Consider the following 27,592-nt stretch of genomic DNA (forward strand, 5'->3'; position numbering starts at 1 on the left):
TCATTTGAACTGCAGCCTTTAGACCAGAGCATTAATCTTGTAAAAGTTCAGTTTTGTTTTGCTTCATCTATTTGTTTGTTTGTTTAAATAATAGCTGCTTAATATGTGACCAGCGGCGTCTGGAAAAATGTGATACGTTTCACTCAATACTAGATTGTAGAAGTATCAGAAAGCACTAAAAAATGTGTTGGTACTTGTATTCATTCACATGTACAAATTCTTAAACTGTTTTGTTCCCCCTACGTTAATGTTTAGGATAAATGTGTTTCCTCATCTGCTGAGAAATTGTCTACCAGTTTTCAGCTCAGTGGAAATTTTTGCCTTGAAATTATGAATGCAGTAAAAAGTTTGCAGTGGAAGTGCTGGTTGGGGCATTTTAACTGTCTTATCTCATTTGAAAGGCTAAGAAAATTCAGAAATCGTATTGTTTAGACTTGCCTTGGATATCAGTTTCAAAAGCACTGATCTTTTTTTTTGCCTTCCACTGAAAATTAAACTATATGCAGTTTTTTTTTCTTGTAGAGCTCTAATTTAAACACAAAACTGATCCTGCAAGATGCTGAGCACCCTCAACTCCCATGGAAATCACCTGATAGTTGAGAGTCCGCACCACCTCACAGGAGGCAGTCAGTATCTCGTAATGTTGGGCCCTATGTACCTTTGCTTTTCACTTTGCTTTTTTCAGTTTTGCCTTTCCCCTTGTGCTGGAAGTGACTTTGAATGAGGCTCCCCATGTACTCAGTGTTCAGCACTCTGCCAAACAGTAAGCCTTTGCTGTTGATACACTTTACACCTAATATAATAAAAGAATTGGAAGGTTTATTATAAAACAAGTTGTCAGGCATAGGCAGCAGTACTTCTGTATTCCTTCCTCTGCTTCAGCACCACTTTACATGCAGCATGTACATATGTGATTGTCTGAGAGACTTTGAAGGGAAAATCAAAATGTTATAAAGGATTTAGAAGAGGGTTATTACATTCTGTTATCCTGTCCTTTGCTCAGTAGCAGCAGGTAAAGGGTTAATTTTAGACCGGGTGCGTTTCATTAGTAGTCATCCAAGATTTCAAAGTTTTTTGAACCAGCCGTCTCCCTACACTTCTTTTCTCATTGCTACAACTTGAACTGCCTTGTGGTGTCTTTTGGAGTACTGGCATGATGGTAGTCTTCCTAGCCAAAGTAGTGGATAAAAGATGGATACAATAAGCGCAAAGATCCTCCCCTTGGTTCTGTTGACTATGTATGCCTCCTTATGTTGAGAGCTGTGATAATGATATATTCAGAGCCCTGATGTCTCATGCCCTCTTGAAGGATAAGAGGTACAAGAGTTGAAGCAAGTTTAGCTAGAAGTCCTGTCCAAGTGAGGGGTCACTACTTCACCTAGGGTATGTCTACCCTGCAATTAAAAACCAGTGGCTGGTCCATGCCTACTGACTCAGACTTGCAGGATTCGGGGTAAGGGATTGTTTAATTGCAGTGTAAATGTCCGGGCTTAGGCTGGAGCCTGGGCTCTAGGACCCTGCAAGGTGGGAGGGTCCCAGAGCTTGGGCTGCTGCCTGAGCCCAAACATCTACACCTCAATTAAACAGCCCCATAGCCCAAGTCCCACAAGCCTGAGAAAGTTGGCATGGGCCAGCCATGGGTGCCTAATCTCAGTGTAGACAAACCCTTTGTGTCTTCTGCCTGAGATCCTATTGGCTGTATTGCTTCATTCCTTTACTAAAACTGTGCACGGTTGAGATTTGGTACCTGAATTTCCCTTGTATCAGTGTGTGCTATGCTGAGCTAGTATCAACCTCTATAGTTTCCCATTTGGTTAACAGAAAACAAGAATTCAGTTATTATATTCACACTTACAGAAATTTGATCTCATTCCCCCAGAGATCACCTGCAATCCCATCCATCTCTTGCACTTTTTATGAAGGAGATAACATTACAACATCTCTTAGTATTTTGCAGTATAGTTTTAGTGACCAGGACTCAGGCACTTGGTTCTGAATGCTTTCTAGATCAAAAATTACCTTTAATATTTCCCTACAAATACTTGCCTTTATCTTGTTCTGCTAGTAGTTTAGGAACCCGTAGAACATAGAAGAATTGACATCATGGGAAAGTCTAGTATGTTTATTAAAGTTAACACTTTTCTTTTGTTGTTGTTATGTAGGAACAACAGGACACTGTCATATAATAATGAGCCTCTAGTACTGACCAAAAAAAATTGGTGCTCTTGAAAAATCTGCATGGAGAAATATCTATCTATCTATCTATCTATCTATCTATCTATGCATATGACACAGAGCAGCACTTTATTTGCTTGACCATGATTTTTTATTCTAGATATGTTTTCTTTTTTTCCCCCCATCAAAAGCAAATAATTCTAAGTGTTTTCCCACACAAATTGTGGGTTTTCAGCTAAAACTAAGTGACTGGAAGCTTCCCTCACAACATATAAATTTCTTTGAATCTTGACCCACAATGAACTTGTTCCAAGGCACATTCACATCAATGGAGAGATTTCTGTTGATTTCAGTGGGATCAGATCTTTCATTTCTGTTCACCCAGAACTTCTATTAAAGTCTCTGGAACATGTAAGTGTGCAAAAACAAAAATAGCATTGAGCTTATTGAGTTAGATGTTGCTTGGTTAGAAGCTCAAGATGAATTAACATTAATGTTTCCACCTAAAACATAACCATTGACATATTTTTGGCAAATAATTTTCAACATAGGGACTTAAAACTTACCTAGCTCATTAAATGGTAATAGTGTCTCAATAAAATGTAACATAAAATTGCCTTGCATTGTTCCTTTTTTTCTGTATCATCAGAAGAAATTAACCTACTCCAATAATCTATCTAGTGGAGTTAACTAAATTGTGTAGTTCTATCCCTCCATTCCGGATCTTAATCTTAAAGATGTTTCTCATAAATATAAAGTGTTGTTATAAGTCTTCCTTGCAGCTATTACTTGAATATTTTCTTGCTTAACCTGTTCCAATTTCCATAAGAGTTCCTGTCTTTAGGTGTTTAATGCTCTGAAAAAGTCTGTCAATTAGAAAACTAAGGTTAGCACATTATTCATGGCAATATTAGGGACACATTCATAACATTTTTTGTCTACAGCAAATGTATGCAATACATATTTTCTATTCTCTGAAGCCTATGAACCATTTTTACCCAGGAAAAATTCCCACTGATTTTTGGATCAGGACTATAGGATTGGCTCTTAGTTATCCTGCCTCTGCCACACTAATATTTGAATGGTGTGTTTATCTTCATTCACTCATAAATAATTATTTATATAAGCCTTCATATTAAGAACATCTCTCTTCTTGTATGTGGGTTAATGGAAGTACAACCCACTTTCTATTTCTTTGTATATTTTGTTCACCAAGAGCACCTACTTGGGGCCACTGTGAAATACACTTTGTGTTTAATGGGCTGTATAAATTCTACCTTTAAATGTATTTTGTGTGTATGTGTATACTGCACAAGGGATATGTTTTATATACATTTTTTTAAACATTAACATCAACATTTAATTTTCATTGTGTGATTTGGAGCTTTGAAAACGTCTTCTATTATGATTGCAATTCCTTATTAATAATGTTTATTACTCTGCTGGGGATTATTTTGCTATTTGCTCCTGTCTGGTTAGTCTTTTTCCCCAACACACACACCTCGACTGCCTGTTCAACCCAATGGTGAGAATATTTGAGTGTTGGTCTCTGTGTGTTTTAGGTGTATTGCAGTTTGTGCTGAAATATACAAATACATGATTAAAACTAATTTCATTTGTTTTTAAAAATAGATTGGATTTGAATTAACGTAATTTATTAAAACTATCAGGTCCAGAATATTGACACTTTAAGTGAAAGCATTCAGAGGTCTCTAAGTATTTTGTGGGTACATTTCCAAGTGACATAACAGAAGTGTAGTAGAAACCACAGGTTGGCGAGAAAATTCATTTTGTGGCAGTCAGATATGGTAAGAAGATTGCCTAGATTCATCTGGATGAGATGAAAGAAAGTATTTAGCTATTACATGTGTTTCAGTAAAGCACTTTGAAAAGTTACCCTTTGTAGATAGTCTACTGCTATAGAGATAAATATAGTCTAGATTATAAAAGCATTGGCCAAGATTTTTTAAAAACGGGTTCCAAAAGTCAGGATCCTACATCTTTATTTCAGCAACCAGTAGCTTCTATTTGATTGTTTGCTTTGTTGTTTCATTTCCTTCATCAATGAAAATTATGAAATTATGGATGTAATAATTTCCACTTAGAAAAACTGCCTTACATGAAACAGTTAAAAACATGGAAAGGGAAAATAGCACCAATAAGTCACATTGAACATGATCAGAGTATAACCGTGGGTAAAATCCTAGCCCCATTGAAGCCATTGGGAGTTTTGCCGCTGAGTCAGTGAGGGTAGGATTTCACAATATGAACATAAGAGAGAGGCTCAAACTACAAAATTCAAGTTTGATCCAGATTTCAAAGTTGATGGTGTTTGGATCTGGGGTTTTGGTTCAGGCCTTTCTATGATTGTCACTGGGCTTGAACCCACTCCTGATCCCACTGAAGTCAAAGGAATTTTGCTATCAACTTCAATGGGAGAAAGTTTGGCCTCTTTAGCAGCAGCAGAAAAGGAATAAGCATCTGATAGAAACAGGTACTAGAGTGGATTTGAATCAACAAAAATTGCAGTTTTTAGAGAACCAACAAGGCTGCATTTGCAATCATTACAGTCCCCCTTTTTAGTAAGATTATTGTGAGGAAGCAAAAGTTCCAATGCATGCTTGCAGTCAGAATGTTAAAGGGGTGGCAGGATCAGGTTTGCTCTGAGAGGGGAGATAATGTGCCCAATCCTGTAAAACTAGTTCAAGCCAAACTCCAAACAATGGGAGTCAGACCTGCATCAATAGGGCAGGATTGCCCCCCCCCCATGAATATCATTTGGCCTATAGACTTCTGGAGGCAGCAGTTAAATTTCAAGTTTCAGATTAAGGAGGCAATGTCTTGGGCTGAAAATGGAGAGAGTTAAAGGAATTTACAGTAAGAGAAGTTTCATTATCCAAAGAATAGTCAATTTATGGAAAAAATATTAAAGATAGCAATGCTACTAAATATGAACAATATTACAAATGATTTAGACACCTACTTAGAGGGAAAATATGTGGTCAGTAATAAGCAGTAACTCAGTGGAAATAATAGACTTAGATTGGTTTTCTGACCTCCTTCCATCCCAAAGTTTCCTCTGTTCCTGCATGACTAAGTATGAAACTTTGCTGCTACAGTGTCTTAGATAGGCATCTCCTGGTTTAGTTATGATTCTGTTGTTGTTTTGAGCTTTGGCAATAAAAAATATCATGGTGCTGGTGGCCTTATTTATATATGTCAGTACAGATACATAACAACAATGGTTCCATTATATTTTTTTACACCACGTTTTGCTAGTGGATTCCATTATCACAGCAATACATTTAAACTTGCCATAGTGTTGATCTTTCAACCACCCAGATACTAAAATAAAACACATGTGGATGAAAGCAAAAGTTCTTTCTCATTTATGGATTAGGCAGTAGCTGGTTTCAGTGAGCTGTCAGCAAAATTCCAAAAGATGGACAAACTATTTATTAACATACAGGAATGATGTGCACAGCTTGAGATCCAGATGGATTTTGTTAATTCGTTATATTAAAGGAACACCCTGTTTTTTTAGGAGCATAAACAAAGTTAGGTGGCTGATCTTTGTAAGCAGTTACATTTATAGCCAATACACTGAACTGAGTTTCATTTTGCTTCTTTCTCAGAAGTAGTAGAGGAAAAATGAAGCATGTTGCAGTCACAACTTATTGTATCCTATACTATGCTAGGTACACAAATGTTAATGTAATGGCTGAGATTATGAATGTAAACAGCCCCAAAACAAAATATGAAAAGCCAGATTCTAGTCTCAGTTACATCACAGTAAATTCAGAGTAAAGGCATAGACTTCATTGTTTTTATAGGGCTAGCTGTATCTTTACAGTCCGTGTTACATCAGTGCACCACCTCACGACTAAGCCAAAGAATTAACTGGGCACAGTGAGTCACAATTCCCCTCCTGTGTCAGATCACCCATTCTGGTAAGGACAGAGCCAAGGCTCTTCTCTTTCTCTGTCTCCCCCCGGCCAACATGATCTCATTGTCAGTATCAGCTGTGTAGCTCCTGCTCTCCCCTCTCCTCCCCCCCCCCAACCGGTGTCCCTATATAAGCAGATGTGAGCAGACGCATAAAGCGGGGACATTATTCCCTCTTTCTCCTCTTTGTTACTCGAGTAAGGGCTATTACAATCTACCCCAAAGTAATGGTTGTCTTAGTAACATATATATTTAAATCCATTTGGATGCCTATGCAGAATGTAGTAGAGTGTTTAATAAGTGGGGCATCTCTTTGTGAGCACATGATGCTCTATCCCTAACGCTAGATCTGCACTAGCTGCTTGTTGACTTCCTCCTTGACCTTAAGATGTTGTTTTTTACTCATAAAGCCACAGTTGTTATGAGACCTTCCTATCAGAGAGATCAGCTCTCTGCCGATTCCAGTCTGCTGCATTTGAGAACAGTGAAGGCATTTGGGCTGGAGTCTTTTTGGTAGTTAAAATAGGGAGCTGCTGGGATTTACTCTCTGTGTGCCCCCTTTCCCCCAGTCTTTGGAATTCACTCCTCCCATTGGTACAGAATAGTCCAGACTGGTTGATCTTTCAGGCATGCCAATCAATTTCAGCAGGCATTTAAAGATGGTTGAGGTGGCTGGAGTTAGATTTTGGGTGGGGAAAATGAGGGTTGTGAGATGTTTATTTGCAATCTATTTGCTTACAAGTGGTTGGTTTGTTGGGAGGAGAAATGTGCTTGCTATTTTGATGTTGTAATCTTTTGGTATTGTATTTGTTAATTAATGGCTAGGAGTCTAGAGAGTAGGCTAGGCATTCTTTCATGTTATTCTATTGAAACCCAATCCACTAAAATACATAATAGCTCTGATTACTAGTTAGATGGTTAGTTGTTTATTCAAGCAAATATGTTATGTGTCATGCAGATGGGTTTTATAAATTGGAATAGTGATTTTCTCCATTAGCCTTTCAGTCCACTTCCTGGACCTGTGGGTTCAAATCCCATATAAGTCAGCAGAAGATGGTGGTCTTATTCTAACTTCTGTTCATTTACTTCACATCTTAACTACCAAGTGAATTTGCACATTTTGCATTGACTGCAAGTTTGTGCAGGAAATTACTAAAATAGTAAGTGTGTTCCTAGCCAGAGTTCACTTTGAATTAATTAAAAAAGCAGTATATGTAAAAGTGCATATCATCTGCCTTGCACTATACTTCATTCATGTTAGTGTTACCTGAATGAGCAATAATTGTAAATTATTTTTAAAAATATCTATTTTGACGGTAAGGGCCACTTTTTCAAATGGCCTTTGAAAATGCAGCAGTAGCATTTGCAGAAACACCCATTCATGTGCTTCAAAATCCAGCAATTGTGCATGCAAATCAGACAGTTGTGCATTCAAATACTAATTTGTGCCTACGCTTTTTCTTTTTTTTGGAGGCCCTTTTAAAAGGCAAATTTGAACCTTCAACCAAAGGGGACATTTAAGACTAAATCTGTGATGATAGGTGTAGCAGAGACCGGCAGGGCCCCCCTTGGCTCCTGCCTCTGTTAGGCCCACAAAGTCACTCTGAGACCCTGGGGTTAGTAACCACTGGTATAGTTTATTCACAGTTTATTCCCACCACCGTTTCACCATATACAGTTGGCCCTACACCGTCGCAGGCAGGAGGGAAGAGCTATTTTCCAGCTTCCTCTCCCTGCCTTTTCCCTTTCTTTCTGCTTCTCCCGGGCTTCCTTCATCTGAGGCTTTTAGACAGCCCCAAGCTAATTAGTCAGCCACTGTCTCTGCTTCCCCAGTTAGGGCCAGGTTACCTCCAGCCAGCTCTAATCTATTCCCCTAAATGGGAGCTGGCGTGACAGAGGGATAAATCAGCAACCTTTTGCCCAGCACCCTGTCACAAAGGCAAATAACAAATATTTAAAATACTAATGTTCTTTGTTTGGTTTAAGGAAACTCTCCTGGTTCTTAAAGATGACCGACTGAACCTTTTGGTCATCTTCTGTGTATTCATACAGAACAGGGACAGCATGGCAGCAGCAGTAAATTATTCCCCCTGTCATAATACACCCATGTCATTTCCATCCTCACAAGGAACAGAGGAACATATAGTGGTGTTTGGTAAATGAAAAAAAAAAAGGGGGGGGGGGGAGAGGGCAGGACAATAACAGAAAAAAACCTTTACTTTTTCCAATTGTTTTAAATTTAAGCTTTCCTCTACCCCATCTTTCAAAGGTTCCCCATCTCTTTTGGCTCTTCATTCAGACTTGTGGGAGGGATCCTGGAAATTTTGTCCATCTCTAGGTTCCTATTATCTGCCCCGGTGTAATTTTTATAGTCGTCAGGAGTTCCTCCTCCTCCCCTGAGATATATCTGGTGTATATCATCACATCGTCCTCTGAATACCTGAGAAAAAGAATTCATTTCAATGCATAGCAATACCAATTTCTCGTGTCAATAAATTATCCTCGCCATCTGTTTAAGAACCATAATGTCTCCTTCACTGACTTCTTGTTCTTTGTGCATTTCAAACTGTAACTGTAATCTTTTCTTCATTATCAGTCCTCACAATTAAAAAAAAAAAATAACTCCATTCTGCAATCTTTCAGTTATTTAATTCTACCTGGCACATGCCTTATTCTCATCATTCATTACTTTTTACACTCTCTTGCTTATGTGCATTTGGCCACAATTTATTCCTCCTGTGGCCTGATCAAAGCCTATTGAAGTCAAAGAGAATCTTTCCATTGATTCCAATGAAGCTTTGGATCAGGCCTTTATTGCATTTGCAATTAGAAGAAACAGAACCCTTAAAAATACATGCATTTTTCCTTGAGTGGTTGGTTCTCTGTTTCTCTCTGTGTTGCTCTCTGTTGCTTCACTACACTTTCCTTACTCTTCCAAAATTTGCTCTGGTGAAATTGCATCCCAATTTCCTCCTTCCTTCCTTCTTCCCAGCCCCCAGGCTGGTGTATCATTAATTATATTTATGAGGATTGCCCTACCCCAGTTTTACAAACAGTTACACACATTCATAACTTCATACCGCTGAGTAGTCCCTTGTGACTGCGAAGTTAAACTTGTGTGTAAATGATTGCAGGATCAGAGCTGTAGAGTGTTAATGCTTACCATCCCCACTGTCTTAATTCATGTTCTACCCACTCTGAAGCAAACATTGACTCTTTCCAATTATTTCTTGTACATAGGAGACATGGCACAGTGCTGTAACATGGCCAGAAATGTATGACTCATTTTGTTGCTTGCATTTATTCTCTTTATGTTTACATGAATTCTTCTTTTCCTACTGTCTTTTCCCCAGATATTATCTCTTAATATTCTCAAAGTCTCACTGCATGAGACTAGAATTACTTCATATTGTTGTGCTGCAGATACCAGTTAATGAATTAATTAGTATGTTTTGGAACTTTTGTGTATGAGATCAGATTCTCTATTCATGGAGAAAAGAAAAAAAAAATCTTACTTCCAGCATCAAAGAACTACATGTTGTTGTTTTTATCAATTAGTGCCCATGCAAAAGAGATTAAGATAGAAATTAAAAACATGAATGTTTAATATACTTAAATATGAGATACACCACATTTATAAGAGCTAGACAAGCTGTTTAAAAAGATAGCTTATATAGTGGTCTGTGTTTTGTCCTGCTTAATAAAAACATTCTGCAACATGAGACATGCCAAAAATTATGATATTAATTTCTTTTTATAGTATGACTCATCATTTTAGGCCCCAATTCAGCAGTCCATTCTTATACAACAAAACACTTACACATTTGCTGAATAGGGATGGATTTAGGAGCATGTTTAACTGCCTTGAGGAATTGGGGCCCTAAAAACCTCAATCTTATTTTAGCATCCACAAACGAATTTGTTTTATCCAGAATGGCATGAAAGGATCCAAAAGAAGTCAGATAGAAATAAGAGGGAGCAAGAACTAAGTGCTATGCAGCTCCCCCTTTCTCCTGCCATCTGGTACAAAAGATTCATTATACATCTGCTTCCTTTGCAGCTTTAAGACAAGAAATTAACATAGGTACTCTAAGATAGACCCATTCTGTTACTGGGTCCTTAGTGGAACTAAGACAGAGTCAATCAGAGGTGAATGTGTATATGTATGTATATGTACACGTACATATTGCTGTATGGCTAAAATCCCAATCTGACACTTCTGCAGCACATTGTTATTTAATTGGGTGCTTTGTATGGAAAAAAAAATATTTTTTTAAAAAGGTGTTTGAGGTACCTAAGAGTACTTATATTCCAGTTGAACTAAAATTGCTAAGTTATTGTTTGTTGACAGTTTTTAGTACTTTTTTTTTTCTTTTTGTTATTTTATTGACATCCTTTCTTGTGTCTTTAAGGGCTATCATTAGGGTGACTAGACAGCAAATGTGAAAAGTCAGGACGGAGGTGGAGTGTAATAGGAGCCTATATAAGAAAAAGATCTAAAAATCAGGAATGTCCCTATAAAATCGGGACATCTGGTCACCCTAGCTTGTCACCTGTCATTTCATTTAACTGTTTTGTTAATTGTAATTAAACATTTACTTTGTGATATGTTCACAGGCCGCAATCAGTATTGAGGCGCCATTTTGCTGTACAGACATATACCAAGGCACAGTCCCTGCTTTGAATGATCTATGTATATCTGAAGTCACTCTGTTTTGCAAGAAGGAAGTCAATGTGGAGAAAGCATAAAAAATAATGGGGAAGCAAAAAATGCGTAGGGTAACTGGGGAAGTGGGGAGCCTTGGCTCTGTGGCAGCCTGCCTAGTGGGGAACTTGGGAGCACAGGAAGTCATGAAGTTTGAGATCCCAAGTTGCCAGCTCCCTTCCAGGTGGGCTGCTGAGGAGCCAGGGAGCTTTCATTTTTCTTTTCCCTAGGGAAAATTGACATTTTCTGTCAGAAATTTTTTTGATTTTGTGAAAAAAATATTTTCTACCTGAAAATCATTTTGACAGAAAATTCCCATCCGGCTATAGTGTGTACTCATCCCACCAACGTGGTATGACTGTACCTTGTCATGTCAAATTCAGGTACTCAGTAGGGTGAAATGATTTTGATTCCATAAGAAAACCTTTTATTTCTGTTTTTTGTTTGCTTTTGTTTTGCTTTTTGTTTTTGTTTTGTTCTTGAGTTTTTTCTCTCCCTAACCAGAATTAAAGTGTCCAGCAACTTTAATAAATCACATGGCTGATATTTTCAGAATTACAACCTACAGGACATCCTTTACATTACAGATGGATTGCCACACTGCCATCACACTATAAAGTAACAGCTGCTAGAAAGACTCTGTTTTTAATAAATAGCAAAGGATATAGGGAATCATTACATGGGTTTCCATTGAAGCTGGGGTTTAAAGTACTGTCAATTTGACTCATGCTGTGTATCCATTTTCCAATGAGCTCCATCCTTCAGCTTTATGTGCTGTATACAATTTCATGGAGCGTCCTCCTCCTCATTCCTTCCTTCCTGTACCACTCAGCTATTAATGTTCTTATGCTGTTTGTCTGCAGGCAAGCTAGTAAGCAGACAGATTTCCCTGCAGTTGACTCCAAAGTCTGCCATTAATTCATTGTCTGCCCTCCACCCTCACTCTTCACAGATGCTCATTTGAACTGATGAGTTCATTACACTTTCCTCATTCTTCCACAGTTTGCTCTGGTAAAATTAAAATTCTGAATCTTCCCCCCCCCCCCTCCCCGGTCCTCTGATGACTTTGGTGGACAGGCATCTGAGAATCTTTAGCATTGTTACTTATGGAAACTTTTGAGTGTTTTCATGCACCTGCTAGGAGCAGTTTTTAAAGCCCATTGCCCTGCTTGCAGCTGAACTATTCTGTTTTGTTTCATTGTTTGCACCCATCTCAGGCCTAAAGATCAACAACAGAAATTAGCCGTTGGGATTGTTGTGACCAGGGCCGGCTCCAGACACCAGCTTAACAAGCAGGTGCTTGGGGCTGGCAGAAATGCTGGAGCCAGCCCTGGTTGTGACTAGGTTAGCAGTCTCTGTTTCCTTAAGTTGCAAGAGAAAAAAAATGTTAGGGCCTGATCCAAAGCCCATTGAAGTCAATGGAAAGAATCCATCTGATTTCAAAGGGCGTTGGATCAGACTCTTAGTACTTCGTTGCCTTTTTCAAATAGAAATTTCCTAACGATGCAATGCAGTATTGCTGCCTTCAGTCTTGTGCCTATCTATTAGGCTGCACTGACTGCCATTTTTGTAACTGTTACAACCAGTTTGATGGGAGCAGTTAGCCAAAAATTCAGGGTCTTGTGGGTCATTGCAGTTAGGAGGAAAATTTAATGATGGAGTCAGGTGGTTTTTTTGATGCAGTCCTTGTCTATTTACAAAGTGTGTACAACATCCTGTTTCCTGGAACAGAGCAAGAATCAAACAAGAAACTGTGTTTTTACTCACAGTTCCGAGCCCCTTTTCCAGTCAGCACTTAGCCCACAAGATCTCTCTTCTAGAGCTTGTGTACACACAGAGCTGTTCCTATGTGTAGGAGCTAACCAGGAATAAGGCACTCTTGTTCTGGAATAAGAGTGTGGTCAGGAACAGCTACAGTGCTTTAAATTTACACTCTACCCTAATCCATGTTCACTTTCAACTACAGACGAGTCATTTGCTTTCCTTGGGGCCACATTCCCAGTGCTGTTATTTTTCTTTCTCTCGCTCTCTCACTCACACTCTCTTCTCTACTACAAACAATACCCAGTGAAACCTCTCCTCCCACATAGTTCATATTCCTGAGTGGCCTGATGTGCATTCTTTTTTGGTGGTGACATGTGCCTGTATTTTGGTTGAAAGCCCCTATTGTTTCAGGTACCATTAAGGAACTTAATGGCGTCTTATAATTATCTTAGATAAGCGGCAGTTACCAACCCCAAGTTTCAATGCACTTTAGACTAACACATAACAATACATTCGAATATGAGTGTGAGCCTGCAGCTAAGAAAAGTGCACTGTATGTTTTGCAAAACTTCATTTTTTTTTCTGCCTGCCAAATTATGTCTGTAGGCAATTGGCTGTATTGGCAATATTTTCTTTTTAAAAGATAGTATAATTCTTGCAAGACTGCTAGACTTTTTATGTGTTGAAGGTCACATCCTGTGGTTCTGGAGTAATTTTTATAGTGGGAGTGCTGAATGTGATGTATTTGGGTTGTTATTCCTACTTCAAGGCAGGGAGGGTGGCAGCACACCCAGCACCTGTAGTTCTAGCACCTGTGGTCACATCTGTAAGTGTGGGGCCAGCAGTTTTGGAAAAGATAGCTATGCAAGAAGCTAATGGGTCCATCATGGTCTAGTGCTAACCAAGAGACATAAAACAAAAGTAATTCGGGACTTGATGAACCCATTGTATTTAATGGTGACAGCCTTTTTCTCTCTTCCCTCTCCCCCTGCACTTATTTCACATATCTTTGGAAAATGAATTCAGTTTTCAGAAGCAGAGGGACTGACCTGGTGCTGAGACTGAGCAATGCTTTTTAAGAGATTTTGGAGATTTGAAAGCAGTCTCAAGACAGAAGCTCCCTGAACTTGGAAAGGGTTAGATGGATAGAGAAAAATACTTTGCTAGGAAGCATTTTCAGCTGAATATCCCTCTGCATTTTGTCTTCATTTAATGGAAACGACACACTCTGTACCTGCAGGCTGGCACACCAACAGCTCAAGAACACGGAGAAGTCATAGTTGTCTGATCTTTTCAGCTGCCTTGGAAAATTATTGTTCTTCTAGGTCAAAAAGCTATAGTACAATATCGCTGTACATAGCATTCACCGCTTTCAGTTGGTGCCTGAGATACATCCTGTTCACTTTGCTTTAAAAATCACTGTCTGTGTTAATTGTACTTACATCATTTTGTCTTACACTCAGGAGTTACACTCAGGAATTTTTTAACACATCATAATTTTCACATTTTATTAGTGTGCCTTCCAAACAATGTAAAAGTGACACCTCAGCATTATGATGCCTTCATTTGTCCTGCCAGCAGAGGTAAAAGTAAGCCAGTCTGGTCTGGCATACCAGCAAGAGCCAGTCATCGTGCCGGACCGGACCAGCTTCCCCAGGCTGGCGATTTAAAGGGCCTGGGGCTCCCTGCAGCAGCTGGATCCCTGATCCCTTTAAATTGCCTCCCCAAGCCCCACTGCCGGAAGAGGCGGGGCCTTTACATTCCTGGGCCCTTTAAATCACCCTTGAGCCCTGGGGCTTCCAGCCGCCTCTGCAGCTGGTAGCTCTGGGGGTGATTTAAAGGGCCCAGGAATGTAAAGACCCCGCCTCTTCCAGTTGAGGCCATGCCCCCTGCTCAGGACTCCGGTGTACTGGTAAGTCCTTTAAGTAACTTTCACCCCTGCCTGCCAGGATGACAAAAAGGTGGGTGGCAGACCTCAAACTGTGAGATATTAAGGCAGAGATATAGTCTTAAGTATTCAGCCTCTGAAGTAAAACGAGAAGTTGTGGTTGCTTTTGAGCTTCAAGTGCCCAGCCTTTTATTGCAAAATTGCTATGGATGATAAAATAATAAAATATTGTAGATGTAAGCAGGTTGGGCAGAAGGGTTACATTTTTGTGGTATACTCCAACCAGGGTTCGAACTCCTCTGCCCCAGCAAATAACCTTAACTCACGACAAGTTTGATGTAGCATGGGACAGCACAACCTTTTCCAATATTTGCCCCAGTGCTTTTGCCCAATCATTGGCTGAGGCTGTGACCCCTGAGCTAGAGGCTGCAGGGCCGGGGCTCAACAAACCTGACATATTAGCCGTTATACAAACAGTAATTTCCTCAAAATATAAACCCTTCTGTTACATTTTTGGGTGCTCGTCCAGGATACCCTGGGTCAGTACCCCTCGCAAGCACCTGTTGAGTGTTCCACTGCATTGGGCAGAATATAAACACAATTGTTTCCCATCTAAGTTGGCAGCAACAAGGGCCGGGTTCTGTATCTAGGGGTTCCGTTTCAATAATGCAATGCAAAACCGGCTCGAGCCCCCACCCAGTGACCTGGGACAATTACATACCACCCCCTGGGCGATACTAAGAGGCAACACTTCTCCTCTCACAAGCACGGAGTCTGAGTGTAGCCGAAAATGTTTAATAACATGAGGTAAACAACATCAGCATTAAATTGGAAAAACACCACAAACAGGATTCATAACACAAACCATGAGCAAAAGACCCACCCCAGCAAATTGGGCTGTGTCCTTTCCCTTTGGTTCTTGAATCCAGCAACCCAAAAATCATGCAGAGTCCCCAAAGTCTCTGTCCCGGGTCAGTGCAGCCCCAGAGTAAAAGGTGGGCACGCAGGGTATTAAGGGGCACCTTACGTGATCCGAGGCCAGCCGGCCATCTCTCCGTGGGGTTCCGCTGCAACCTTCACCACGAGCCAGTCCACTTCCTGCCGTCCCACGAACTGCTCTGCTCTACGAGCTGCTCCACTCTGCTCACCGACCTGTGAGCCACTCCAGCCGTCTCCGCAAATGGCTCCACTCACCGATCTGTGAGTCGGTCCAACCGTCCCTGCAAACGGGTCCGCTCGCCGTTCCTTGGGCCGCCCAACCATTCCCGCAAGGCTCCACGCTGCTCGCTGCTCCTCCAGCCATCCCCGCAAACTGCTCCGCCAGCCGCTTAGCAACATAGCTTCAGGCTCCCCCACTATTTAACACAGCACTCAGTGATCTCAGCTCTTAATAACTTTAGCTCTTTTGTGATTTCAGCTCATAGTAGGGGAGCCCCAGTGCTGGTACACCATGGGCCTAAAGTGAATTCAGCTTAGCAGCCTGTAACTAGACTCCTAATGGAATCAAAGTTAGCTCTGACATTCAACAGTAGAGAGGGGAGGTGGTGCAATTGATGTTTTGAGCCCTCAAAGGGGGCCTATACTATCAGGTACAAATACCTGTCACCATCCTCTCTCAATTCACTGCGTTGTGGAACCCATGTCCCTTGTCTAGCGAGTGCTACTTAGGTGATGGTGAGACAGTCTGTCATAAAACAGTTTCATTGTCCTTGATTCACATAATCAGGGTAACAACCCTTTATTCCTCCTGCCCCAATAACAGAGAAACTGGGTATCCCACCCCTTCCAAAGTAACCACTATCAGTTGCTGTTGTCTCATGCCAGGCGGGTGGGTGTGCCTATGCAAACAAGATCAGACCCTGGAGTTCTTTTCCACATTCACCATAATTCACCACCAGATGTCAGGGTAGAGCTCATCCTGACTCTGCTTACATAATATAATATAAGATATAAAGTATTATGTAATATGTGTGCGCACATATATAGAACATGGGCTAAGTATTATTTTAAATCCCAGAGGAGATGCTGTCATTTAAAACTATGAATTGTCACTGTTGTGAGGTTATACAATACATCTATTCCAAAGGGCCGTGGCATTGCCGTCTTTTTGGTGGCTCCATACCCCACTGTTAGGACTCATATACTCTCATTTCTTTCAAACAGTGTGTGAGCAGGGGCCATTTCCAACCTGCAAACACAGTTCAGACATTTTTAGAGGCCATACTGTGAGCCCTTACTGGGGTTGTCTTTATTAACACAGAAATTAACAACAATGAACACAAAGTTCAGTTCCCGCTTTCTCAATAAAAGTCTGGGCACTTGAAGCTCAAAGGGAACCAAAATGTCCTGTTTTTACTAGAGGCTGAATATTTAAGAATAATTCTCTGCCTTAATATCTCACAGTTGGAAAAGGTATCCCACCCACCTCTTTGTCATTCTGACAGGTCAAATGAAGGCATCATAATGCTGAGGTGTCACTTTTACACTGTATTCACTATTTTCAATTCACTATATTCAGCTAGACTAATAGGCTGCCTACCTTAGTGCATCAGCAGAAACCACTTAACTCTTTCCTACCAGAATCAATACCTCCTAGCAGGGAGAGATGTTTCTGGCAAATAGTGCCAGCCTGTTATACAGGGCCTAAATGCCAGAGGCGGTGGCTGCTGCTACTGCTGCTACTACTGCAGTGATTTAAAAATATAAACTGTGGGAGTTGCTGGTTTTAGGCCAAACCAATCAAAATGGAGCTGCCATTTTATTTGGTTTCCTCCCACATCCTCAAAAGCCCTAAGGCTCTGATTTCCCATTTCACCTGAGCTATGATTTAAACCACCTTTGTGCCTCCCCATGATTTGGGGCTCTGAGACCTGACAGCTGCTCTACATTCTATCAGCCATAATAGCTAGAGTACATCAGCTGCAGCTCCTCCCCATAGCCATGCCTCAGTCAAATGCCTCATGCAAACTGCTGGGAGACCTGATCGTGTAGAGCCACACTGCACTAGGGAGTGGCATAAACTGGCCATAAGGCAACAGAGATTCAGCACCAGTCATCTTCTGCTTGATGGGACACATGTCTGGCCTTCCAACAGGGTTCTGTAGTAATCCCCTAGCACAGACATGTCTTGTATTGCAAAAATGCCCTCTGCATGCTTTAAGAGGCTAAGATGCAACTCCCTATGGAATGTAACAGGAAACATAAATAAATAGCAGGAGTCGCCTATTAAAGCGTCTGTCTGAGCAATGCACTTTGTTACAATTAGCTTGAGTGATAATGACAGAAAACATCAGTGAACACTTCTATATGGCTACATTTCCTTTGGTGTCAAGTATCAGAGGGGTAGCCGTGTTAGTCTGTATCCACAAAAACAACGAGGAGTCCGGTGGCACCTTAAAGACTAACCAATTTATTTGGGCATAAGCTTTCGTGGGTAAAAAACCCACTTCTTCAGATGCCTTTCCTTTGGTGGGTTCAATTTATATCTGCATTTTGGGTTCACACTGGGTATGTAGCTGCAAATCGGAATGTTGGGTTCTCCTCTAACTATCTAATTGCAGATCCAGATCAGGTAGCTGGAGGCAAAAGTACTTACATATTTGCCTGCAGTTCTTTCTGCGGGAACAAAAACTCAAACACAGATTTTGCAGTTGCAGATGGCACTACCAATACTGAAACTTGGCCATTCTGAAATTTTTCCCAAACTGTCTATACCTAAACGTTAATATGTTCTGCTGAGTGAGGCAAATTACAGCGCTGTCCATTATTTCATAATCTGTACATTGCATTACTCATAATCTGCACATTAATTCATTCTTTGCTGATTAATTTGGGTTTTCTGTACATGTTCAGCTTGCATTACATTAACTCATAGTTTGCTGGTAAGTGTGTGCTTTCTATATGTGTTCAAAAATTCTTTAATTCAATTTCTCTGTTTCTTCTCATACAGTCTGAGAGCCAGATATGCAACTCAGTCTAATCACAGTGGAATTGCAACCAGTCAAAAAAAGACTTCTAGGTCAGTTAATATCTCTCATTTATTGCTTATTAGTGATACTCAACTGAGCCAGTGCCCATTGGTATTTTATTCTTTGGACATAAGTAAACATTGCAATGTGTAATCATGCAAGTTTTGTACCACAGAGCTTTGTCATGGGAAAGCCTTGCACCTGACTGGCAAAAGCAGATTTGTACAATACCATTAGCCATATTTCTGATTGTTATGTATCGTGCATCTTTGTGTCCTGCATGTAAATTATCAGATTTGAGGGGTTAGAAGGCTTACGGATTTAGTAAAGCTTTTGACTCAACTTCTTCCTTGGGTCACAAGTGAAAATGAGTTTGGAAGGCCATCCTAGCTCCCAAGGGACCCTGTGTCCACGTCACAAAATCATCACACAAGTCTAGTTCATATAGGGTTGTCAATTTTGGCAGGACGTATTCCTGGAAGCTTCAGTACATGACATAGTCTTTAATTAAAGATTAATCTTTAGTTTCTGGAGACTCCAGAACAATCCAGGAGTGTTGGCAATCCTAAATTCCCTAAATTCTGGAGCAGAGGAGCAAAGATGTAGCAGACAAACAGTCACAGACTGTGTCTGCTGTCCCTGGAGTAGCATAGCTAAGCCCCTCTTCATGAGATACTTGGGTTTGGAGACACAAAGGACCTCAGCTAAAGCTTGAAGTGTATTTGACAGAACTGTGTGCAGAAACTCACACTTTCCCTGCCTGTCCTGTTGTCCACTTGAGCCAGTGCTGCTAATTTTTCACTTTCATGACTCTAAAATCCACAAACAGATTTTTAGAAGAAAAGAATTCAAGTCCCTCTTGCTGTTGTAAGTTTGTGTTTATGATAAGCAATGCCTTTATTAATCACACTGTTTGCTGTACAGTTCATTGCTGAGAACAATGAACTATAAATAATGTAATCCAGAATAAAGCTTGCATTTCATAATGTGGTGCACTAATACAATCTGAGTGACTGGTGATAGCTTGCAATGAGCCATTCCAGAGTGTAGTCGCTTTATGCCTGTGATCATAGGTCTTCAGTCTCATTTATTGCTGACACTACTGTCTTGTCCACCATTCAGCATGTGTAGGCTAACAGTTTTATTGTCTAATACTTTAAATCTATGACAGTGTTGCCAAGGCCCTGATCAGAGGTATGTGACTTGTCCCTTATCTGTTACTTCCTACTTTGCATTTCCTTGGTTGCTTAAAATGATTCTGCAAGGGCAATTTGAAAACTGAGTTCAATTAATGACGGTAAATGAAGTAAATTGGAAAGTATGTAGAGCAAGTGACCTCATGTATAATGTGCTTACGGCTGCAAGTTCAAGGATTCTGGCATGTAAAATATACACTTAAGTAATTTACATTTTAATAGTACAGATGAATTTCCAGTGTTGCACATGCCTTCTCGTTGCCTTTTTTTTTTCTCATTACCTTTGACAAATGATCTCAAGGCTCTGACTGCCTGTCAAATTAGGGTAATGAGAAAGAGCAAATGGATTTTTAAGTTTGTTTTAGTGCATTCTTCAGGGAACAGAAGATCACTAGACTTCATGGGTCATGGTAAAGGTTAGAATGCATACAGCTGTAGAGACAGTCTGCTCTGGTCTCAGCGCAGAGACTAGTGAGGCAGGCTGGCAGCCAGAATGAGCTATAAAAATAATGAATGGATTAGCTCTCTGAGGCTTACATCAGTAATGTAACAGAATGTGGGGCTCTTTATATGTGTTATCTAATGAAACTAAAATGATTTCAACATTTTTGATGTACCAATGTGTTAAGCAAAACATTTATACAAATCTAACATTTTGGAGTCCTTTATAATGTGATTTCTTTCCTCTCTCCAGCTATTGCCCTTTCATGATGCATCATATGATGACACTAGTATCATTTGAGAACTCTACAGTAATTCATGCTGTTGTTAGCAAAGTCTTTGAAATTACTCATCACATTTGCATAGTCCATCAGTAACCGAATATGGATATTATATCCCTGTTGCAAAAGTCTGTTGATGACCTAAGTATTTCATTATGTGTTGTATAAAAAGGGGGTGGGAGTTGTATTTGCAGTGGCGATGGAGGAAATTTGAAGCAGACTTGTATTAAATAATCATATGCCAGAGAATTGAATCAAGCAAAATACAATGATGCTTTATACATGCTACAGACCATGGCTCCTAATTTTTTCATAACACTACTACACAGTAAGGCTCAGATGGTGGCAGCAAATAGTAACAAATGAACTGTATAGTCAGCATTATATTCTTATATAGGGCATACATACATCTGCAATATCAACCTTAGAATATTTATTTTCAACATTCTGCATTTGAGATAATAAATATGCAGACCAATCTGAAATATAGTTAAAGCTAGAGCCAATAGCTATTCAAAATGTATTTGAGTGCAGTGGATTAGTAAAAGTCTAGTTATTGTGCTGTAAATGCAATTAACTACAGTATTTACCAGATTAAGAGCATTTGGGGTATTTCTTCAAAATATTTTATTGTTATGTTCTCTAGTCAATTTTATCATATTTACTCCAGAAAACAGACTATGATATATTTAAGTAAAATATTACACTGTAATAGTATATGTGGGTGAATCTGGTTTAGCAATGTTAATGGCAAATGCAAAGCATCCTTATGTTTCCTGTGAGGCTATAAAACATCTTTTTTCCCTTTTGTGTGTGTTAGGATTAACTTTTATTTTCATTGACCCTGTTGAATCTAACTAACTTGATTCCTGTCATTCATTGTCATTATGTGAAATCATTGTTATTCATTTACTGGTTCCATACTTTGGTCTGATACTTGACAAAGTGTGTGTTCCATATGTTTGCATCTTGTACAACAAAGTAATTTCTGATTATACTGTTCTAGGCTTCCAGGGCCCTCAAGGGTGCCAGCTGCAGGCAGCAGTACCAAGGTCCAGGGAGCTTCTAATTTAAATCGGAGAAGTCAGAGCTTTAACAGCATTGACAAAAACAAGCCTCCACAATATGCAAATGGCAATGAAAAAGGTAAGTTTTGAAAAGCCACCAGTAACTGTTCATAGACAACACACACAGTCTGAAAGCAGAAAATAAACAATCCCATGTGTAACACAAAAATCATAGTTAGAGATGGGTCAGGAAGGTGGTGTTGAGTTTACGTTCAGGTTCGTAGCTGAATCAGGGCTAAAATGTGGGTTTGGACTAATCAGCACTGAAATCTTGTGAACTGTTATTGCAATATTTTTAACCCCATTGGTGAAAATCTCACAAGATTCGCTGAAGTAAAAGGTGACTTGATGTTTCATGGGGGAAATATTGAGTCTGATCCAAATCCCATTGACTTCAGTGTGCTTTGAGGCAGACCCTCTGTGGAGGCAGCAGTTCATGTGGGATTTGGAATCTTCAGGTTGCATATCTTCAGGACCATAATCTGAGAAGTGAGTTTGGACCTGGGGATTCAAATTTAAATCCATTTTCTGAAAATTTTGAAGGGGTTAAAATTTAAGCTTCATATTTTGCTTCATCTTTAATTACAAGCTGCTGTTCTATCTACTGATTTAATTTGTTCTCCTCTTCATCCCCATCACTTCTTGATCTCCTCCCTGGCCTGTGGAGCAGTTTTTCTAGAAAATGTCCCTCTTTATTCTTTATCTCAAGAAGAAGAATTTGAAAATTCAGTATTCTGAGTTGAGTAAATACTCCAGGCCCCCTTTCTTCTCTGTGTAATGAACGACATTCTATTCATATCTCTGGGTTAGAATATAGTTGAAAATGATACAATATGCATAATACCCATTTGCATCCTTGGGGTCTGTGGGAGGAACAAATATGCAGTGAATGTTCTTCATCTAAGCAACAGGCAACTATCCAGATTTTTTCTGCAAAATTCTGATGAACATGCTTTGCCCCTAGCAGCATCTGAAGATATAAATCCATCCTTTCAATAGTTATTTCATTATTTTTACTATCAGGGACGAGTATTTTGGATAGCTCTGTAGTTGATTTTATTTTATCATCAGCTTGCTTATGGCAAGACATGCAGACTAAATCCATAAAGCATACAGGATATGTACTGAGCAGACAGTATATAGTTCACAAATACTATAGTGGACTTACGCAGTAGGAGGTGTGGCTGCTTGAGTGAAGGTATGTACAATAGTTTAGGTTTTAGAAATGCTATGTGATTTTGACATCAGTTTGCAGTTGCAACAACAGCATATGGAGGAATGAATGAGTAAAGGTGGGAAACTTTTTTCCATAGTTGTAGATACCAGTTTTTCTCAGCTCATTGCTTGCAAACTGTCTTTGGACTGCTAAGACTTGCCTTGCAATGCACGTTTATGTGGCTTTTTCTGTGATGGATTTCTTTACTTTCCCATTTCTTCCCTGCACAGAATCAGAACCTTGATCAGATTTTTAGTGAAGTCATCACTTGCAAGAGGATAAGGGCTGCTTTGTTTGTATATAATCATTCGATTCATTTTACAGGATATAGAAAACGTAATGTTGCATAACTACCGAGTTACTATATTTCAAATTTTCTGTCTCTGCTCTTTTTTCTTACTTCAAATAACAGCAGCAAAGATCTGAGTACATTGATTTGATATGGAAACATAAGCCAAGTACAAGTTTATTTTAGAGACATGTATATAAAAGCAGAAGTTAATGAGGGAAAACAACTACAGTGAGTGCTGGGAAGCAAAATATTTCATCGAAGATCCTAAAAGGACAAACAGAAAAGTGTATCAGAATCCACCATATCAGTTCCTTGCCCAAAGAGAAAAATAACTGCACCAAAATGTTTTTAAAGTTAATTATCAGGATATGTATATTGTTTAATGTTTCTGTGACAAGTTTAAATAGCAACTTTTTCATATCTAGGAACTTGTCTGGCATTAATGTATAGAAAAAATGTATGAAACAAACATTCTTACTAATAGTACAACTACTAAATAATAATATTTAGCACTTGCTACTAAAGTAACTTGAAAAGTTGTTTTTTTCCCACAGCAACACAGCACAGGGAACTGAAAGCTCTATTTTTAATGCATTGTCTTTGCCATGGGCACTACAACGAGACAAATTAATGCTAGCAGCCCAAGTAGTACCAGTGTATAGTGCTTTCAAAATATTAAGTGACCATTCTGATAACATTCCTGTATGGTAAGTATGTATGTATTACAGACAGATAAGCCGAGGCAGAGAAGTTAAATGGCTTGCACAAGGAAGTCATCGTGTGAGTAGGCATCAGAATTCAGGAGCTGCGGACTGCCAGTCCTGTGCTCAGACCAATATTAGTGCATAGTTCTCTTTAGTATGACTCAATATATGCTGTATGAGTTTGAATACATTACACAAGGTTATTTACACAGTACGTTATCAAGAATTGGTAAGAATTGAAACTCCAGTTATTGTATAATTAACATGGTTTCCAACTCAGTTACTGTCAGGGATGGACATAAATTTACAGATTCAAGTGCCCAATCCTGCTCCAATGCAACCAAGAATGGACCCAAAATCAGATCTGGCCCAAACCTTTACTCATAACTTGACAGTTCTTGGACCCTTTTTGAGGTTCATTTGTAACTTATAAATAAGTAGGGGTGTATCCCATAAGGAATAATTCACATGAGGTAAAATTCCCCCCGACCCTGTTGAAGCCAATGGGAGTTTTGCCATTGACTTCAGTAGAGCCAGAGTTTCACCCACAAACTCATTCAGCCAGAGTTAGAGTTTACTTTATGGTAGCTTTGATTAAGACATGTGGGCCCTGAGTACATAACACATATCAAAAATCTAAACAGGCCGATGCTGGGAGATTGCAGTTAGTTGGCTCATATGGACTCAGTCAGCTGATCTTTTTCTTTTCTTCCCTCCCCTGGATGCTACATCCTTTGGAGGGATTTCAGTGAGAGTATATGTCTTAATGGATTGTCTGCTTCTGAAAGAATAAATAAAAAAGAAAATAATAGGAATAATTCTTTCATTTTGAAATAACAAGGATGAAGTCATTTAGATTAATTTCCCCTCACACTTCTTAGGAAGAACAGCCCTGAAACATTATACTCTTATCCCCAGTATGGACTTGTTGCAGTGATTCTCAGACTGTATTTGGTGTACCACCTTCAGAATTTCAGTCAGTGATAGTATACTTTAAACTAAACCTCATACAACCTGACTGCAGCCCACTCACCACCAATGTTACATGTCACCACACTTTGAGAATTACTGTTCTACTGCATCTATAGCACTCATTCTACGGAAGAGCTGTACAGTGTAACATTGCATGAATTAGAAAGGTAAATTTTGTCAGTTGAGAGTAGGAAAGAACAAATGTTCTGATTAGTGTTCTCACCACATCGTGCTGAAAAAAAGACTTTTAGAATTTGACTATTGCCCCTAAATTATTTGTGTTGTGTGGGGTTTAAACTGGAATATTTTCACTGTAGTGAAACGGAGTCATACGACTATAACCCCACTTAATACTTAAAAAAATGCTTAATAAAGGTAAATGCTGAACTTCTGGCTATGAATGTTTGTAATATAAGATACTGTTACCTATCTTTGGGGCAGGCATATGTAACTCTCCCATGGAGGTTTTCCTAAGAAGCAAAAAGCATGTGGGGTGGGCAAACTGGTTTGAAAGTGTTTGGTTATGATCTCATATTTTCATTGTCAACAATCTATTGGCTAGTCTAAGCTGCTATCTAACCTTCTCACAACCCCTATTGAATTGAATGGTGTCACTCATATGCAAGACATTTGCTAAACTTAAAAAAAATCCAAAAAACCTTATCTCCCGTCTCATATATTGACTCTTACAGAAAACTCCAATTTTACTGAGTAAACACATCTTGTAAACCCCTTGTCACAGCAGACTCCCTTGTTAACTTTCCCCTTTTTTTTTATGTGTAGTCACTCACCTTTTAAAATATTTCTAAAGCTACTTGATACTAATCCTCCCTCCCCTCAAAATACATAAATGCATTTTGAGATTGCATCTTTGGAACCATCATTGCACTGCTCACAATTACATTTCCACTCTGCTTTTATTCTGTATAACTCTGACAAATTGGCCGTGCACATAGGGGCAAATCCAGTGCCTCACCTCCATGAAGACAATAGAACAGGTGTGGTTGTAGCACATAATGGAGGACTGGGATTGTGCAGAAGTATGCACCTCTATGTGGTCTGAAGTCCTCTTAGGTGGCAATGTAGTGACACATGTTACAATAGACACATGTTAAAGGTGAACAGAGCTATTTCAGCCAGGGGATGAAGTCGCCTTCACAGAGTGGCTCCCCAGCCATTCTGTGGGCTTGTGGGGAAAATGTTTATACCTGTACATTTCACAAGCCCCTAGCTAAGCAACAACTGAGGCTTTGGTCCTGAAACGTTACATGAGAGATTCTGTTATATTAGTATTATTAGGCCTGTATGTTTGTCCTGGTCTCATTTTATGTCCATTATTTTGTTACACACCTTAGGACAAATCTGACATTGGCTACTGTCAGAAAGTCTGCATATAGGAGCGGTAGTGCAGGATGGCAGTTCACTACGCCAATCCAAGTCTCTCGAAAGCAAAAATCCACTGTAAGATTATGCTTAGGGGTCAGAGCATTCTTCTTGGTGTATGCTCCTGATCCAGTAACATATGCTTATATACATATCCCCCTGTCATGTGTCCCTTTACATAACCATATAATCATTGTTCTCCTAGCAGGAAAAATCTGAGCAGGTAAGTGGAAGAAGAAAGTTGTGTGGGTGGCTGTTTCTGATTAGCATATATGTAGGCAACAACTGAACTGTCATTTGTACTGAATTGTATATGCAAACTTCCATCTGAGTTGGTGATTTACAAGTTTAAGATGTAAACGTAAAAATAAAATGTAAAAATTAAATACACTAATATATCACTCAGTATCAGGAAACAAATCTTTTTATTCTACTTCATTATCCATAAAGATGGACTATTGGTATACAGCTATACAGCATCTGTATAAGATGGAGATAGTTGGCCTGACAGAGTATAACGTAAATTACATAAGGACTTTTACATTTGTCTGTGGTGTCACTAGTATCTGGATTTTGGACTTTAATACAGTATTTGTGTTACAAGGAAACAGAATTTCTTATTTAATGTATCTCTGATGCCTATTGCCATGATATATGTACAGGCTTGGAAGGATTTGATTTTTTTCATTAAATGTCGGTAAATGTTGATTTTGCCATATATACACAAACTGACAAAAACATATTTCCATTGATGAAAATAGAAATTCACAAAAAGGTTTCAGTTTTTATTTTGTTTAAAATTTCCCAGGAATTTATCAGTGTTTATTATGAAAAAAAAAAAATAGAAGCAGGTGAAGATCAGTACAATAAATTAATTTCACAGTTTTCTGGGTAAATATTGGGGTTAACATTGGGGGACTGTAGGCACACAAAAAAAAAAAAAAAAAAAACACAAAGACAACCCCAACAAATAGTGAGAAGAAAGAAAACTGAAAATAAAAGCAGTTTAATGGTTTATTTCATGGACTGCACAGTAACAATTTGTGCACATATGCATGCACATGAGTGTGTTCGTATATCTTGCATTACATTGCTTATTTTAACAGAGAGCCTCGTATTTACACTTTATTAACATAAATACATCTACCTAATGTAATGTATTAGATTTTCTTCACATAATTGGTCTTTTCATATACTTGAGTGGTCCAGAATTGTGGTACAAATCAGTTAAAAAAAAGAAAAGAACCCCCCCCACACACACAAATAATAGCTTATGTAAAACCTGGGAAATTTTCAATAAAAATCAATGAAAACTGAAAATGAAGGGCCTTATGGACAGGCAAAGAAAGACAAATGCTGCTTGAGAACTTATTAGAGTTTGATTTTAAGGATATTTACTTAGTATATTTGTATGTGTTATGTTGACAATTTTTGTTTTAAAGCTTTAACTTTTTGAATCTCAACATACATTGTTATTAAATAATTATTGCTTGTCCCCCCATAATTTCACTCAACTGTGAAAATTTGAATAGATAAAAATTGAAAAAAAGCTTAAAAATAAACATTAATATACTCCATCAAAATTATTTTTTTAA

General features: G+C 39.1%; 1 protein-coding gene across 4 annotated transcripts in view; it reads left to right on the forward strand.

Annotated features, from left to right (window-relative positions):
* Window positions 1–27,592, forward strand: part of NAV3 (neuron navigator 3) — a 405,038-nt gene that overhangs the window by 188,205 nt on the left and 189,241 nt on the right. For all 4 annotated transcript variants that reach the window (XM_034771960.1, XM_034771981.1, XM_034771971.1 and 1 more), the window contains 2 exons: window positions 18,427–18,495; window positions 21,370–21,509. In XM_034771960.1, the coding sequence (XP_034627851.1) occupies window positions 18,427–18,495; window positions 21,370–21,509 (209 nt within the window). The remainder of the gene's footprint in view (window positions 1–18,426; window positions 18,496–21,369; window positions 21,510–27,592) is intronic.

Source organism: Trachemys scripta, chromosome 1 (genome assembly GCF_013100865.1).
Source record: "Trachemys scripta elegans isolate TJP31775 chromosome 1, CAS_Tse_1.0, whole genome shotgun sequence".
Lineage (NCBI taxonomy): Eukaryota > Metazoa > Chordata > Testudines > Emydidae > Trachemys > Trachemys scripta.